The 18,737-nt window shown below is 35.4% G+C and overlaps 1 protein-coding gene across 2 annotated transcripts; it reads left to right on the top strand.

The window, feature by feature from the left end:
• The first annotated feature begins 2,638 nt into the window (after positions 1-2,638).
• On the top strand, positions 2,639-18,584 carry LOC306888073 (alpha-soluble NSF attachment protein-like). Of its 2 annotated transcripts, XM_079446202.1 has the most exons (12): positions 2,639-2,816; positions 9,077-9,156; positions 9,360-9,476; positions 10,053-10,099; positions 14,511-14,588; positions 14,694-14,749; positions 15,108-15,192; positions 15,757-15,861; positions 15,964-16,032; positions 16,571-16,621; positions 16,838-16,973; positions 17,069-17,384. In XM_079446202.1, the coding sequence occupies exons 1-11, from the start codon at positions 2,719-2,721 to the stop codon at positions 16,937-16,939; spliced, it is 888 nt and encodes a 295-aa protein (XP_079302328.1). In that variant the 5' UTR covers positions 2,639-2,718; the 3' UTR covers positions 16,940-16,973; positions 17,069-17,384. The 2 variants fall into 2 exon arrangements, with proteins under 2 accessions (XP_079302328.1, XP_079302327.1); XM_079446201.1 differs by having other exon boundaries at positions 16,838-18,584.
• Positions 18,585-18,737: the final 153 nt, after the last annotated feature.

Here is an 18,737-nt window from a genome sequence, read left to right as displayed (position 1 = left end):
CCCTGCAAGTTTGTAGGTGACTGAGGCTGTGTGAACATACACGCATTTGAGATCCACCTCATAAATTGAGCAAGTAAACATAAATCATTATAATCATCTGCAGTTTATACTGAAACTCCTAACAATTTCCTTAAACAAAACCAGGTGCTTAAAGTATTAAAAAATAAAGATTGCGCATATAGAGGGGTGAGAACCAGAAGGGCGTAGGTGACATTTTTGGTGAAATGGAGATATTTATATCAAATGAAAGCCCTTAATGAGCTCGTTCTACTGGCAAAAGTACAGTCATCCACGAGTGAACACATTTTTAATAATAAACAATTGAAATCAGCACACAAAGTCAGATCAAACTATGGTAAACTTTTTATTTTGGCTCTCGCCTTTCTAGTTCTCACCCCTCGATATATTAAAATATTATACTGAACAGAAAAAGTACATGTTTTAGTCACTGTGTCAGCATAACAATATTCCCTTAGGACATAATGGCATGTTATTTTCCACAAGCCTCTTACCAAGCGTCTAAATGTGTTCACAAAGTCTCTCCATGTGAACTATGAGACATTTCGTATTTTAAGATGGAAAAAAAGAGTTACGTAAAGGCACCGAACACGTGGCAGCCTACATAGCAACCACAGAGACGAGAAAACATGCACAATATTTGTACATGTTGTGGACACCGCCTCCACGCCGGGATTCCCTCTCACAGACCAGCACTCAGGGGTCTGCATGTACGTCATGTGCCTACATGGGGAATTCCTCACAAAGATGCCCCACAAACCTCATGCTAGCCCAGGCAAGTGTCATCTCACATCAGCAGAGCGCCTCCTCTGGTGGACATTTACAGAGGCTGCACTGTTTTATAGCGAGTAAGACATTTCTGCTGGAAAAATGTTAACTTATATGTGACCCTGGAGCACAAAACCAGTTATAAGTAGCACGGGTATATTTGTAGCAATAGTCAACATTGTATGGGTCAAATTTCTCTAAATGATTAGGATATTAAGTAAAGATCATGTTCCATGAAGATATACCCCTATGACTGGTTTTGTGCTCCAGGGTCACATATATGTTTATATTTTAAAAGTATTGTAGTGGTTAGTTTATGAGACTGACCTGACTAAGTGATGATGAATGACTGTTCCACAACTTTCAATCTGGAGTAAAAGCAAACTAATTTTTTACTCATATCTATCTTTTCATGCTAAAACAATTCTGCACCATTTATCTTACTCTCAAGAGCGCAACCTTATGAATTTCTAAAGCCTCTAAATTATCAAGATGATCAAAATTTCCCTCTGATTAGTATAGTTCACACTTTTTCTTTTTTTTTAGTAAGCAAAAGGCCTTTTAGTAGATATAATTCTAAAACTATTCACCATTTGGTCCCTAATCTTTAGAAAAATCATGTTAAAATGAGAGTATCTTATTTGAGAAAACTTTTGAGGAACGTTTACTAGTACAGCTGTTATTGTTGTATTACATTGTACTATATATATATTGCCCTTCACAACTGTCAGCGACAGATTTAGGCAAAGGATGAGTTGAGACAGGCTCTAAATGCAGCTGTCAACCTTAATAAACAATGAATCAGAATAAAAACTTACGTCCACACGCCAGAAGTCTTCAAGAGTCCAACTGAGGGAGATGGTCCTTACTGCAGAACACCAGATCCAGGGGGTGAGGTCCTTCCACCTTACATATACCTATATATATATATATATATATATATATATATATATATACATATACATATATATGTATGTGTGTGTGGTTGTACATACACATATATATCGTTTTTTTTGGTGTTTGGCTTAGTGTTATGTTAGAATCATTATTATACTCTTATACCAATATTTTGAATTGTTTTTAGCTTTATTTTTTGTTTTTCATTTAAATGTTAAGTTTTGAAATTTTGAGATTTGATAGGAGCAAAACAGACCACTTGCATATAATTGCATGTAAATAGCAGTTGTCACTCTAGTCGATACCTCACAATAATGACATTTATGCTTAGTTGTATGATCAATGTGCTGTAGTTTTATTGTTGTTATGGTCTCCTTCTGTTTGTTTATTTTTGGTTCCGTTTGAATTCTGTTCCCTGTTCCTGTTTGCCTGAGTTATTGTACATTATATTTGTATTGTAATATATATCGTAATATTTACATTTTGTTGTATGTGGTTGTTAGCTGCAGGAAATGCTTTCTCCCAGGCGGCGCTCCTACAAGTGATCAGAGTTTCACCTGAACTTTTGCCCAAATAAATAAAATGTACTAAATTAGCATGCAATAAAGTCAAGAAACCACCATATTCTCACTATATTAGACTATATGAGCCGATGTATCAAATATAATAAAAAACATAAAACACATGCAAACTTTAAAATAATAATAAATATAATTTTCATTGTGGATTATTATTTTATATGTCAGGCTTTTACTGTAACTTTCAGTGCTCAAAAGAAGTTTTTTTTTTGGATAATAGTCACATGAACAGATAAAATAGTTGAAATATATATAGAAGTATATATAGACTGTTTTTATGCAAATACATCTATTTAATATTATTTTACAGTAATTGTTGTTTCTTGTGATTATTTATGGCCAAGCGGAACTGAACTTTTATTTTGAAACGAGGCAGCAGACGGAAGTTTCCTCAGAGATGTGTTGATGTGGCTGGATTCCAGAGTCTGCTGCTAAAGTTAAACTGTAAACAATATTCATGGATAACTCCGGGAAAGAAAAAGAGGCCGTGGCTCTCATGGCTGAAGCCGAGAAGAAAGTGAAGTCCTCGCAGTCGTTCTTTGGGTCTCTGTTTGGGTATGTTTTATAACTTTTAACACACTGCTGACAGACCGACCGGGGTACAGTTAGCATGCTAGTCAGTTAGCTGTTAAACACGAACTTCATATAAGTGATTATCCGAGTGGAAAAAATAGTCTAAAACTATTTATCCTGCCAAATGAGATTGTTTGGATGTGGAGTGTCAAACCACATTTAATATTAAACGTTTGTAAGTTTAATTTCTGTTTGTTAGTTCGTAATGTAACTTAGTTAGAGTTACGATTTATTGTAATTAATCTAAATATTGTCATCATAGATCTTGTGTCTGTTTACGTCTATACGTATAGCTTTATATTGTTAAGGTTGAGATCTAGTCATGTGATCTGGCTTAAAGCTTCCATAAAACTGATGATGAGATGTAACTAGGCTTTGCTAGCATCAAAATAATATAACAATAATTCAATACAGCTTTAAATGTTGTTTTATTGCCCCTTCCATTTGAATGTGACCGGATTATTCTATTTTATATGTATGACTAGCATACATTTTTAACATGATTTACAGAATACACCCACTAAAATTTAATTTAATGTATCAATAGATTATATACTAAAATAATCTTGCCAGGCATACTTAGAACTAGTGCTGTCAAACGATTAATCGCATCCAAAATAAAAGTTTTTGTTTACATAATATATGTATTTGTGCGGTGTATATTTATTATGTGTATATATAAATACACACACATGCATGTATATATTTCAGGAAAATGTTATGTTTATAAAATATATTTATTTTATTATATAAATTATATGAATATAAATATAGACATGTAAATACTTTCAGAATATATACTGTATGTGTGTGTATTTACATACTAAATATACACAGAAAACACACATTTATTATGCAAACAAAAACTCTTATTTTGTCTGCGATTAATCGCGATTATTCGGTTGACAGCACTACTTTGAATAAAAATAATTACAAAACTCCATTTAATGATCACAGTGCAGCCTCCAAAAACTTTAACAATCTTTGCCACTATTCTTCAAACCACTAGGTTTTACGTATTTGTCAGCAAGAATTTAAAATATAATAATTTATTATGATTTATTTTCTTTTATATATTTAATAAGTAGGCTACATGTCAGAATATGCATGTTGTTTCATTTTTAAATAAATATATCTGTTACGCTTTCACCCATATTTTGACATTTTCACAAAAGTTTTAAAGTTTTGTGTTTTAAACGTGAACTGAAGTTCAACGTGAGACGCCATGAAGAATCCCGTGTACTGGGTCGTCTGGAATGTCCATCGCTTTGATTTTGGTCGTCTGGAATGTCCATCGCTTTGATTCAACAAGCATTTTAGACGCAGGACTGGTGGTTTGACTTTATATTCAAACCACCTGTGCAATTACAGCAGGTTCGATTTGTCTGTCATCAACTATAATGCCTCCGAAGAAAGTAATGATGGAGGACACAATAAAAGAAATGAACGAAACACTGAAGAAATTGACGCAAGATATAAGAGATGTTGTAGCAAAGCAAACTGAGATAACGAACCTTTTGGCAGAAATCAGAGAACTCAGAGAAAGTGTGACTGCAAAAGATCTGAGGATTGCTGCACTTGAAAATAAAGTGTTGAAGATGGATGAAATGGAACGCAGAATCGAAGATATGGAACTGTTCACACGCAAAGAAGATGTAATAATAAGCGGCCTTGATGTTAAACCGAGGACGTATGCTGCCGCGGTAACTAAGAGAGATGACGAGAAAAGTCTAAATTCGAAGGACCAAGAATCCCTCGAAACGCAGGTAACTTCCTTTCTTCAAAGTAGGAACATCCATCTGGACAAGAGCAACATCACAGCTTGTCACATTCTACCAAGTAAGGACCGTGCAACCAAGCCCAGAATTATGATGCGTTTTGTGAGTCGTAAACACAAAACGGAACTTTTGGTTCAGGGGAAAAAGCTTAAAGGCACGGCGGTGTACATCAATGAACACTTAACATCTAAAAATGCCGAGATTGCACGAGTTGCTCGGCAGCTATGGAAGGAACGCAAAATAAAAGCTACCTGGACTAGAGATTGCAAGGTGTTGATAAGATTGAATGGCCCTTCGCCTGAAGCGGAGAAAGTGTTGATGATTAGGGAGCTGAAGGATCTGGACCACTATAAATGAAGATAATGGCAAACATGCTTTTCGGGAATATAGGAACTTTGGGCCAAGTGAAGACCAAAGGATTAGTCAAGTTTTTGGCCGGAAGTATATTTTATTTTTTACTTTTCTTGAGCGGCGCTCGAAAGGTTTTTTTCCTTGGCCGATGTTTAATTAGTTTTGAAGGGAGTTTGGTGTACCTATGGGATCAAGGTAGGAAACACCTCTCTACTTTGACTATGACTGTATATAGTAGGGTTATTTTTTTTCTATTTATTTTTTTTATTCATCGATCTGGATTTACAATGTTTTCTTGGAGACGCAGGCTCAAATTTTATAAGCTGTTAATATTACACTGCCCTTGCTACTGCTGTTTTTTTGTAAACCTACTTTTTTTTTTTTTTTGCCATTGGGACTTCTTATTGCAGCGACTTTGTATTTTGATTTTGGACTTATTGTGGATATTTATTTTGTTCTCCATATGGCGGTACTTGTTGGTTAAACACAGCAGTTGTAAAAATAATATTTGTAGGGTATTATTATTTGTTTATTTGTTTGCTTATAGAAAATGATGACTGAGATTGATTTCTCTGGCCCTACGAGGGGCTACACATTGTTAAGAGCTAAATACATAGAATATAAGTTGTATGATTTTGAATGCAATATTTATCCAGAAAATCACTGCTTTAACACAATTAATTCTATGTGTGATTACTATACAGAAGAAAAGTTTAATGATACAGTTAGCCTGGACAGTAAATTTTCAGTAATACATTTTAATTGTAGGAGTTTGTATGCAAACTTTACCAAGATCCAGGAATACTTAAGGTCTTTAAAACATAAATTTTCTGTCATAGCACTGTCAGAAACATGGGTTAATGAAGCTCGAGATGTAGATTTTTGTATGGAAGGTTATGAATTGCATTACTGCAGTAGAAGAGATAAGAGGGGAGGGGGTGTTGCCTTATTTGTGAATATCGATTTGAAATGTAGAATTGTAGAATGTATGACAACAGCCATTAATGATTTATTTGAATGTATTACAGTGGAGATTGATATGGAAAAGAAGAGGAATGTTGTTGTTACATGTATTTACAGAACACCTGGGTCAAAAATTGAAACATTCAATGAACAGCTAGAAAAGGTGTTATGTCAACTGAATGAAAAGAAAATTTATATTTTGTGTGGGGACATAAACATCGATTTGTTGAGTGTGAATAGACAAGTTACAGCTAGTGATTTTTTGGAGATGCTATACAGTAGAGGGTTGTTTCCATTGATCACCGAGCCAACTCGGATAACAACAACATGTTCTACATTGATCGACCATATTTTCACAAATGTTTTAGAAAGTAAAATAAAGAGTGGTTTGATGATCAATGATATAAGCGACCATTTACCAGTTTTTTGTGTTTTGGATTGTCAAATACCCAATGAGAAGGAAGCTGGCTGTAGGATTAAATATGTTAGAAAAAGGACAGATGAAGCCATTTGTAGATTTAGAAATGAATTGAGTGAGCAAGACTGGAAAGAGGTGTATGTCGGGGAAGTAAATGTAGCATATGAAGCTTTTTTAGATAAATATATTACATTATATGAAAGGCATTGTCCATATGTGCAATGTAGATATAAGGACAGTTTTAGCAAAAACCCTTGGATTACCAGGGGATTACAGAATGCATGCAAAAAGAAGAATAAACTTTATAGAGATTTTATCAAATTTAGGTCAAAAGAAGCAGAAATGAAGTATAAGCTATATAAAAATAAATTAACAACAATAATGAGGCAAGCGAAAAAAGATTATTTTGGGAGCTTATTGGAAAAAAACAAAACTGATATTAAAGGAACATGGAATATTTTGAATAAGCTGATTGGGAAAAGTACATCAGGTCAGGACAGTACACCACATTATTTTATAAACGAGGATAATAAGAAAATTGAAAACTTAAACGAAGTAGTAAATGAATTTAACTCCTTTTTTGTAAATGTGGGACCCAAGCTAGCAGAGAATATTGAAAAACATAATTCAGGGTTACAGAATGGAGGGATAAGGGGGAGTAGAGTCCTTCAATCAATGTTTCTTGGAGATGTTAGTGAAAATAAAATTCTTTCTATAGTAAATGCATTAAAAAACAAGACATCTACAGATACGGATGGGTTAGATATGATTATTGTGAAAAAAACCATTGATTGTATTGTTAAACCCTTAAGTTATATATTTAATCTTTCATTTCAAACAGGGATCTTCCCTAATAGGATGAAGGTAGCAAAGGTGGTCCCACTATACAAAGACGGTGATAAGCATATGTTTACAAATTATAGACCAATTTCGTTATTATCTCAATTTTCTAAAGTCCTTGAAAAAGTTTTTGTGCAAAAATTAGATGAATTTATTGAAAAAAAACAGTTGTTAAACGAGAGCCAGTATGGATTCCGTTTAGGTAGATCTACAACTTCTGCGACCATGAATATAGTTGAGGACATAGTAAGTGCAACTGACAATAAGAAACACACAATAGGTGTGTTTATCGACTTAAAGAAAGCATTTGATACAATTGATCATTCAATCTTGTTATTAAAGTTACAATTATATGGTGTGAGAGGAATAGTATTGGACTGGTTAAGTAGTTATTTGAACAAAAGACAACAGTATGTTCAGTATAATAACAACAAATCGAATAATATGCAAATTCATTGTGGTATACCGCAAGGTTCAGTTTTAGGACCAAAATTATTTATACTGTACATTAATGATATTTGCGATGTATCTAAGTTATTGAATTTTGTTCTATTTGCAGATGACACAAACATTTACCTCTCAGGAAATGACTTAAATGAATTGGTACTTAGTATGGAACAAGAAATGGTTAAAGTGAAGGAATGGTTTGACATGAATAGGTTGTCATTAAATCTAAAGAAAACAAAGTTTATGATTTTTGGTAATAAAAAAAAAGATGAAAGTATTGTATTATCAATAGCAGGAACAAAAATAATGAAAGTTAGGGAAATTAGGTTTTTGGGTGTGCTATTAGATGAAGGGTTGACTTGGAAACCACATATCTCATACATACAAAAAAAGATATCTAAGAGTATTTTTGTATTGAATAAGGTAAAACATGTGTTAGATTATAAGGCCTTGAGAACCTTGTATTGTGCACTGGTGTTGCCTTATATTAGCTACTGTGTGGAGGTGTGGGGAAACACATACCAAAGCAACACAAAGTCACTCTTTCTATTACAAAAGAGAGTCATACGAATTATATTTAAAACAGATTATAGAGAGCATACAAATGCTTTATTTTTTGGCTCTAAATTGTTAAAATTTAAAGAATTGGTTGAATTACGGACACTTATTGTTATGTTTAAAGCAAAAGATAAAATATTGCCCACAAACCTTCAACACTTGTTTATTCTTATAGAAAATGAAGGGAGAAGAAAGGGACATTTTAAGTATCCAATTGTAAGGACAACAGCAAAACAAATGTGTACTTCAGTGGTGGGAGTGAAAGTTTGGAATTCTCTGCAAAATGAACTAAAGCAATGTAAAAATATATTTCAGTTTAAAAAAGGATTTAAAGAGAAAACAATGGATTTATATGAACACATAGAAATTGATGATTATGATGATGATGGTTGTGATTATGGTTTGCTTTTGTTTTGGAATCTGTGTCGGGTTGATGTTTTTGGTTTCTAGTTTGTTCATTTGTTATTGTTATGTATTGATGGGGACTTGAAATGTTGAGTTTTTGGATATGACTTTGTTGTTGTTTTTTTTTTTTTGAGGGGGCAGGAAATATAAGATATTCTTCATCCTGCCTCCTTTTCATCATGGTTTTATAAATTATATGTATGAGGATGATGAAGTAAGTTTTGTGGGAAAAAAATATCCATGAATGAAATAAACAAACATAAATGTAAAAAAAATGTAAAAATGTAAAAGTGTAAACTTTGCATTTAATATGCTTACTGTGTATAAAAAATGTTCTTGTAAATTTCATTTGATGTGCACACCAAATTTTTATCTTTGACTCATATATGGGCACTTTAAAAAACTGTTGCGTGCAGTGTTGGGAATGTGATTAGGTTAGAAATCAAAATTATATTTATTATTATAATATTATATTTTACTAGGGGCTCTTCAAGGATGGAGGATGCTTGTGACTTGTATGGAAGGGCAGCAAACATGTTCAAGATGGCCAAGAACTGGAGTGGTAAAGACATGCACTCAGCTTCAACATAAAAATCAATATACAAATCTACTTGTCATTTGGTCCTCTTAATTTAAATGTGTGAATGACAAAAGTTCATTTAAGTTGTAGTTGAAGCTTACATGCTATGCATGTCTATTGCACATTATATTTGTATTGTAATATATATATCGTAATATTTACATTTTGTTGTATGTGGTTGTTAGCTGCAGGAAATGCTTTCTCCCAGGCGGCGCTCCTACACCTGCAGATGCAGAGTAAACATGACGCAGCCACAAACTTCATTGATGCTGGCAATGCCTTTAAAAAATCAGACCCTCAAGGTATTCCTCTGAATTTTGCATTAATTATTTTATACTTCATAACAAATATGCCCTGCGCTGCTTCACATTGTTGTGGAAATCATCAGGCAAAACCATTCAAAAGGTTAAAATTTAAACAAAGCAAAACAAACAAACAAAAAAATCAATCAGAAGTGCCAGTAAATGCATTTAAAATGTTATAAAAGATTTCCATTTCAAATAAATTGAGTTTTCTCTCTGTGAAAAATGTCATGCTTTCCACAAAAATATTAAGCTGTGACTAAAGGCTGAAATATTGTGCAGAAACCAATTATATGGAGATGGTCTGGGTGTGTTTTATGCAAATGGCTATCTTTGGATACTTGGTCACAAGTCAAAATCTCTATATTCATTAACAGTATGCACGTGTTGTGAATTAGGTACAAATTTGTACTCCTGGCCCTGGGCATATAAATACAAATAATTCACACAGCTATTAGTGAGACCCATTGCTTTTTATGCACCAACAAAAATATTTTTACTTCCGTGTTAAAAATGATCTAGCTGTCTATATGCAGTTCATTGAAAATGGTTAAGGTTCTGTCATTCTCTCCACAGAGGCCATAAACTGCCTGAACAGGGCCATTGAGATCTATACAGACATGGTAAGAGTTTTTCTTTCATCTGTGAGGGTTGTAGATGGTGTTTCAAATAAATGTAGAGCTGCTAATCATTTTGACACTTTTCATTTGTTTTCATCTTTTCATATTTTTGCTGTGAAAACTTGTTTTGGAAATTGTTCAAAACATCCAAAGCAATTTTTCATAAACATACTGCAAATGACTTAATACACCACTAGAGGGCACTGTAACACAATGCATGTGGTTTAGAATGAGATAACCAGGGGCTAAAATAAATAAATAAATAATTCTCAAGAATTCTGGAGCAACTCATTAAAATAAGGGACATGTCACTCCTAATTTTAGGACTTTTAGGAAAATGTGTGTATATATATATATATATATATAAGTATTTTCTTAGTTTTATAGCCCAGTCCAGTCCTTTTTTTGGTGGGTCTGTATTATCCATCACCATATGCTTACAGTATTTTATTTTTGAAATGTGGTTTAATTTGTGCACTATTTAGTTTAATTGATTAATAGAATTAAGGCCCGTTCACACCAAGCACGATAAAGATATAGTTCTAAAAATCGCTTTCAGTATTAAAGAATAGCAGCGTCCACACCACAACTATAACGATAAAGGCACAAAGAAACGATATCGTTGGAATCACTCCCAGAACTATTTTTTTCCAGCTGATGAACGATAAAATCACTGACAGCCAATCAGAATCTATCCTGCTATAATGTGCTGGAGAATTTAAAGCGGCAGATGCACGTGCACTTAGAATAAACAGATGATATCGTTCGCTGGTGTGGACACTAATATCGTTATCTTTATATCTTTTATAGTTATCGTTCTTGTTGTGAGCGGGGCTTTAGCCATCGGAATGTAGCCCATACATACACGCGTGTGTGTGTGTGACATGCCCTTATTTTTATGATTCGCTCCTAAAATTCTTAGTCTTATAAATATACGTGTATATATATGTGGGTGTGTACACTCACACACATATATACAGGTCCTTTTCAAAAAATTAGCATATTGTGATAAAGTTCATTATTTTCTGTAATGTACTGATAAACATTAGACTTTCATATATTTTAGATTCATTACAACACAACTGAAGTAGTTCAAGCCTTTTATTGTTTTAATATTGATGATTTTGGCATACAGCTCATGAAAACCCAAAATTCCTATCTCAAAAAATTAGCATATCATGAAAAGGTTCTCTAAACGAGCTATTAACCTAATCATCTGAATCAACTAATTAACTCTAAACACCTGCAAAAGATTCCTGAGGCTTTTAAAAACTCCTAGCCTGGTTCATTACTCAAAACCGCAATCATGGGTAAGACTGCCGACCTGACTGCTGTCCAGAAGGCCATCATTGACACCCTCAAGCAAGAGGGTAAGACACAGAAAGACATTTCTGAACGAATAGGCTGTTCCCAGAGTGCTGTATCAAGGCACCTCAGTGGGAAGTCTGTGGGAAGGAAAAAGTGTGGCAGAAAATGCAGCACAACGAGAAGAGGTGACCGGACCCTGAGGAAGATTGTGGAGAAGGACCGATTCCAGACTTGGGGGACCTGCAGAAGCAGTGGACTGAGTCTGGAGTAGAAACATCCAGAGCCACCGTGTGCAGGAAATGGGCTACAGGTGCCGCATTCCCCAGGTCAAGCCACTTTTGAACCAGAAACAGCGGCAGAAGCGCCTGACCTGGGCTACAGAGAAGCAGCACTGGACTGTTGCTCAGTGGCCCAAAGTACTTTTTTCGGATGAAAGCAAATTTTGCATGTCATTCGGAAATCAAGGTGCCAGAGTCTGGAGGAAGACTGGGGAGAGGGAAATGCCAAAATGCCTGAAGTCCAGTGTCAAGTACCCACAGTCAGTGATGGTGGTGTTGGTCCACTGTGTTTTATCAAGGGCAGGGTCAATGCAGCTAGCTATCAGGAGATTTTGGAGCACTTCATGCTTCCATCTGCTGAAAAGCTTTATGGAGATGAAGATTTCATTTTTCAGCACGACCTGGCACCTGCTCACAGTGCCAAAACCACTGGTAAATGGTTTACTGACCATGGTATTACTGTGCTCAATTGGCCTGCCAACTCTCCTGACCTGAACCCCATAGAGAATCTGTGGGATATTGTGAAGAGAAAGTTGAGAGACGCATCCTGGGCCTCCATAACACCTCAGCAGTGCCACAGGCTGATTGCCTCCATGCCACGCCGCATTGAAGCAGTCATTTCTGCAAAAGGATTCCCGACCAAGTATTGAGTGCATAACTGAACATAATGGCCATTCTTTTATTGGTCGGATGAAATATGCTAATTTTTTGAGATAGGAATTTTGGGTTTTCATGAGCTGTATGCCAAAATCATCAATATTAAAACAATAAAAGGCTTGAACTACTTCAGTTGTGTTGTAATGAATCTAAAATATATGAAAGTCTAATGTTTATCAGTACATTACAGAAAATAATGAACTTTATCACAATATGCTAATTTTTTGAAAAGGACCTGTGTGTGTGTGTGTGTGTGTGTGTATATATATATATATATATATATATATATATATACATACATACATACAGTGGGGAAAAAATATTTGATCCCCTGCTGGTTTTGTATGTTTGCCCGCTGACAAAGAAATTATCAGTCTATAATTTTAATGGTAGGTTTATTTGAACAGTGAGAGACAGAATAACAACATAAAAATCCAGAAAAACGCATTTAAAAAAAAGTTATAAATTGATTTGCATTTTAATGAGTCATAAGTATTTGACCCCTTCGCAAAACATGACATGTACTTGGTGGCAAAACCCTTGTTGGCAATCACAGATGTCAGCCGTTTCTTGGCCACCAGGTTTGCACACATCTCAGGAGGGATTTTGGCCCACTCCTCTTTGCAGATCCTCTCCAAGTTATTAAGGTTTCGAGGCTGACGTTTGGCAACTTGAACCTTCAGCTCCGTCCACAGATTTTCTATGGGATTAAGATCTGGAGACTGGCTAGACCCCTCCAGGACCTTAATGTGCTTCTTCTTGAGCCACTCCTTTGTTGCCTTGGCCGTGTGTTTTGGGTCATTGTCATGCTAGAATACCCATCCATGACCCATTTTCAATGCCCTGGTCCTGACATTACATGGCCCCGTCCATCGTCCCTTTGATGCGGTGCAGTTGTCCTGTCCCCTTAGCAGAAAGCATAATGTTTCCACCTCCATGTTTGACAGTGGGGATGGTGTTCTTGAGGTCATAGGCAGCAATTGACAGTTATTTTGTGTTTCTTCCATTTGCGAATAATCGCACCAACTGTTGTCACCTTCTCTCCAAGCTACTTGGCGATGGTCTTGTAGCCCATTCCAGCCTTGTGTAGCTCTACAATCTTGTCCCTGACATCCTTGGACAGCTCTTTGGTCTTGGCCATGGTGGAGAGTTTGGAATCTGATTGATTGATTGCTTCTGTGGACAGGTGTCTTTTATACAGGTCCCTTTAAGAGAGTGCTCCTAATCTCAGCTCGTTACTTGTATAAAAGACACCTGGGAGCCAGAAATCTTGCTGATTGATAGGGAATACTCATTTGACTCATTAAAATGCAAATCAATTTATAACTTCTTTGGAATGCGTTTTTCTGGATTTTTTTGTTGTTATTCTGTCTCTCACTGTTCAAATAAACCTACCATTAAAATTATAGACTGATCATTTCTTTGTCAGCGGGCAAACATACAAAATCAGCAGGGGATCAAATAATTTTCAAATAAAGTGTCCTTCCCACTGTCTACCTGCTACACATCTCTGCCAACCACTGTGGGCGATTTAAAAGAGCACTCTCATAAAAAGTGACATCATCCATTGCAATGAGGTCAACCCCTCCTCTTATATTACCAGTTTCTTAGTAAAATAGTAAGTTTTATGAATAGGTTTTAAGCTAAAACCTCTAGCCAAGAACGTTTAGGAGGTAAGATTAAATTGTTTGTGAATACGGCTACAGAACTCTAAAGGTTTAAGTGATTAATCTCTCTGAAAAACAACTGGAAAATGACAACATGATTACCCACAATGGCTGATGAAACCACAGTCTCTAACCTTTAACTTCTGACTCTCCTGAGCTGTGATGAAAGGCAGAATTCATCTTTCTTTCTTTCTTTCTTGACCCCAAAACTTGATCTTTTTTAATTGGTAATTCATGATATTTGTGAAACCTTGAATTACTCATTATTATTATTTTATTATTATTTTGTTTTGCAAATATAATAAATATTTTGCTTGCAGAAACCGTTTTATCAATATAATCTGGATGGCTTTCAGTGGAGGAAAATGGGCAGTTGTGTTTTTCAGCTGAACTTGTGAAAGAAATTGCTGTTGTTCACCTGTCATCAGTGTCGGTGATTTTATCTAAACTATGCATTTAATCATGCCTAGATTGTAAACGTGATACTATTTGTTTGTCTTGTAGGGTCGATTTACTATTGCGGCGAAACACCACGTCACTATTGCTGAAGTTTATGAGACCGAACTGGTTGACATTGACAAGGTCCGATTTCTTTTGTCACATTGATTGGTTATTTAGATTATTATAATCATTTATTCAGAATCAGAAAGTAAGATTTATTCAAATACTTTATAACCTTTTCCTTAGGCCATAGCTCACTATGAACAGGCGGCAGACTATTATAAAGGAGAGGAGTCCACGAGGTATGGCAGTTTTAAAGCTACTTTTACTCCTATTGCTCAAGACTCATCGATCCTAAATGATAATGCAGAAAAGCCCAGTAGAAAATAGGTTACCTATAAACTTAGATCTTTTCTAGTGAATGGTTTTGGTTACAATATGAGTACGTAATGCATAGCAAGCATGTTTGCTGAAGGTAAAGACCCTTGCCCCGTCTCACATTTACGATACCATTATTGAGATATACCACCTTCCAGGCAGCATATGACACAATTATTCATTATCACTTCATCTTTTTTGAGGGATTTGTCTTCCCCTTAATTGTAACTGTCATGCTCTAAAACTGTTTCTAATCTGTTCGCTCTGTCTCTGATGTCAAAGTTCAGCCAACAAGTGCCTGCTCAAAGTTGCCATCTATGCAGCTCAACTGGAGCAGTACCCTAAAGCCATTGAGATCTATGAACAGGTAAACAAAACCACGTCAGTCTGATTTCAGTACACCTGATCCACATGCCATATGAGGTCTTCAGTGTTCAATCACAAATATTACCTTAAACAGAGTTAGCCTCTGTGTAGCCAACATTATTTTTGGATATGTAAATAAAGGTAGCTGTTAAAAGTGAAAGTGTCACATTTATACCACATTTTAGTCCTGTTATCATTCATTTCCTCAAATGAAAACAGATCAAATGTGAGGGTTTCATTATCTAACAAACAGATCTTGAGAATACAGTCACATTTACTCAAAACTGCCTAATATGCTAAGTGTGTTTTTTGCATATGCGAAAATGTAGCTTTTAAAAAAAAAAAAGTAATTGCTATTTTTGAATGGATTTCAATAGAGAAAAAAAGGGTTTTTGTCAAAGAAATATAAGCTGTGTTTTACCTGTCAGGCATTTTCTCTGTTGGGTCAAATATCGGTCACTATAAGTCAATACAGTCGCTCCAAACAAGAAGTTGCATATAAAATTTTTGCACATGGAAAGATTTAGTTATTAAGTTTTCTTTATTTGTGTGGGTGGGTTTCCAGGTTGCAACACATGCAATGGACAGCACTCTGTTGAAATACAGCGCAAAGGACTATTTCTTTAAGGCAGCTCTCTGCCACTTCTGTGTGGACATGCTAAATGCTAAGGTATGTAAACCCCAACCACATCTTTTAACAAGCTGATGGAAAACAGCTGTGTCATTATGCAGTTCCCTTTCATATACTTTGTCCTTCATGCTGCCCTTGTAGCTTGCCGTCCAGAAGTATGAGGAAATGTTTCCAGCCTTTTCAGATTCACGTGAATGCAAATTGGTGAAGGTAAGGCTGGATGTCGGCACACATCCAATAATACGTTTATTATTAAATTTATTTTTATTTATCCTTTTTTTGTACTTTTATTTATTCATGCACATTAACGTATTCCATAAAACATTATGGCTAATCAGAGGTTTTTATGATACTGTATTTTTTTTTTTTTTGTACAGTAGTAATTACTGATCTGAGTCAGTGAGGTTGCTGTATTTTCAGCTTGTAAAAACATGCCATTTTCCGTAGAGGTGATTCATAAACCGACAAAGCAAACTGTTTTTGTATACTTTGCTCTGAAGGCATGCTTCTAGATTGGCTTGTTGTCATTTTTAATGCAGTGATATTAAAAAGTGCAAAAAAAAAATCTGCTGAAAGACTTTATTCTCATTTGTGGAAAAGAATAATGCCAGTGATGTGAAAGTATTGTGAATAGACTGCAATCATTCTGTCTGAAGTGTGTTGGGTAACAGCAGTGGTATTGTGGTCCTGACAGGGGGATAATGGATAAATTGTGCTTAACATGTTTTTTTTTTTTTTTTTTTTACAGAAACTTTTAGATGCCTTTGAGGAACAGAATGTGGATGCATATACTGACGCTGTAAGAAAAGCGCTTACTTCCCTTTTCTGTTGTTTATAAAACCTCTTAAACGATTTTCATTTCACTAGAGAAGCATTGTTTCACTACCATAGCTTCCTAGTTTCACTAAAAATGAGTTAAGCTACCCACATGACTTACCTATCAATGGCTGTCAATTCATAGGAACAGCAGCAGGGCTGTTCATCCTTTTCACTGTTATTTCTCTCCATCTTTTAGGTAAAAGAGTATGACACCATCTCACGACTGGATCAGTGGCTCACCACCATGCTGCTTCGTATCAAGAAATCCATACAAGATGATGAAAGCGACCTTCGCTAAGATCCTCTGCCCCTTGCCACTCACCGTGACTTCAGTATGGTGGTCGACTATCACCCTCTTTTACCACCAACTCAACTCTTAGTGCCTTAACGCCCTTGCTTTACCTGTCTCTCTCTCTCTCTGACACAGCCGTACTGCCAGACTGCTAAGAACACTAAAGAAAGGAAGGCTGATTGTTTAAATGAGATTTGAGGGAGTGTTGCATGAGAGCTGGAACCAGCTACTGTAATATTACGGGGTGCTATGCACACCAAGCTTCAGAAATGCCTTGTGATCTGGCTGACACAGAGAGGAAATACCATACCTTGTATCTCTGCTTATTGTATTTTTTTGCTTGCTGATTCCTGCGTAGACTAATCTTGAAAAATTATTTGAAATGCTATTCCTGTTTTTTATTTTGACACATGGAGAAGAAAAAGAGTAAAAGAAGGACTGATTCAATCTGTACAGCGTGGTTTTATTGACTTGCCAAAAAGTGAGAAACAAGTATTGGCTTTTTTCCGCCTGCCTTGTAATCAGTTATAATTGTTTATGAGTCATTGGTAAATACATGTAACATTTAGTCTTGCTATGAAAATCATTGTTCTATTAGTAAAATAGAACCTATTCGAAAGATATGAACAACGAAAGTTTATTTCCTGGTTAAATAAAGGACAAATCTCAGGTAAATCAGTTACAGTCTAAACGCAAGTTGAAGCTGGGGTTTCATTTTAGAAAAAAAGCCTGTTTTTCATTGGAGGCAAAAAAAAGAGAGTAGTTCCTGCTGCCATTTTATTTATGTTTTTGCCAGTTTTTGATTATGGAGATGGTTATAAATTTGCACTTGCCAGCTTTTTGATGTTCTTTAGACATGCTCTCTCATGGTGCACTCCGGTTCAAAACAAATGGTCAATTTAGACCTAATTTTGAGTTGTATAATATAGCATGTTAGTCTTCATCATCAACATGCATACTGAAGCATTACTTGTTCATTTATAAATCCATTTTTCTCTTACTCAACAGCAAATTGTTAATGCATGCTCTTCACACACACAGAACTTGTTACCCATTAAATTACATTTGTAAGAAGAAACAAAAGAAAGAAGCTTTATGTTATAACACATCTAGTGATTAAAATACTTTACCAATTGTTTCCTGGTAAAGGAATATTCGAATCGCAGATGTTTTAAATACGTATTTATTGATTTGTAACATTTTTTAAACTTCTGTAGCTGCTCATCTTGGCCAGGACAATTCTGAAAAAGAAACTTTTAGTCTTATAAAGTATATTTACTGAATAAATTAAATATGAATATAATTAAGGGTCATTCCCACTGTTTGGTGGACTGTGAGCTAAACAGATTTGGTAAGAAAAAAAGTTTAAAATTACTCCCTCAAAGTGGCTCAATAATATTCACATCTGGTGACTGTGCTGGTCATGGAAGATGAACTTCAGTTTTATGTTCCTCAAACCAGTCTGTCACCAGTCGTGCTGTGTGCACTGGTGCATTAACAAGCTGATACATGGCACAGGTACAATGTTTGAACCACGTGGTCCTTCAGAATGGTTGGGTATTCCTCAGCATTAGCACGAGTGACCAAAGGTTTGGCCATAGCAGTTTGATCATATTGACCTTATGAAGCTCCAAATAAACAGTTTTGGTGGAAACGAGACAGTCAAGGTGCATATTTCATTCTGAAAGGCAGCTGTGGTTTTATGTTTTTTTGGTGTACAAGCCAGGTTAATAACCCGTGCATCCTTTTCAGACAGTTTCCTGTTGCGTTGACAGCTACTCTTGTTAGATGCGGTTCATCCTTC

Source organism: Barbus barbus (assembly GCF_936440315.1).
Source record: "Barbus barbus genome assembly, chromosome: 22".
Taxonomy (NCBI): domain Eukaryota; kingdom Metazoa; phylum Chordata; class Actinopteri; order Cypriniformes; family Cyprinidae; genus Barbus; species Barbus barbus.
The sequence above is the reverse complement of the archived record's forward strand: the minus strand, read 5'-3'. Positions and strand labels throughout refer to the sequence as shown.

What these genes read in the sequence shown, in the direction of transcription:
- LOC306888073 (XM_079446201.1), top strand. Translation starts at nt 2,719, where the DNA reads ATGGATAACTCCGGGAAAGAAAAAGAGGCCGTGGCTCTCATGGCTGAA. An exon ending in TTCTTTGGGTCTCTGTTTGG is followed by an intron (nt 2,817 to 9,076) that starts GTATGTTTTATA and finishes ATATTTTACTAG; the next exon opens with GGGCTCTTCAAGGATGGAGG. An exon ending in TAAAAAATCAGACCCTCAAG is followed by an intron (nt 9,477 to 10,052) that starts GTATTCCTCTGA and finishes TTCTCTCCACAG; the next exon opens with AGGCCATAAACTGCCTGAAC.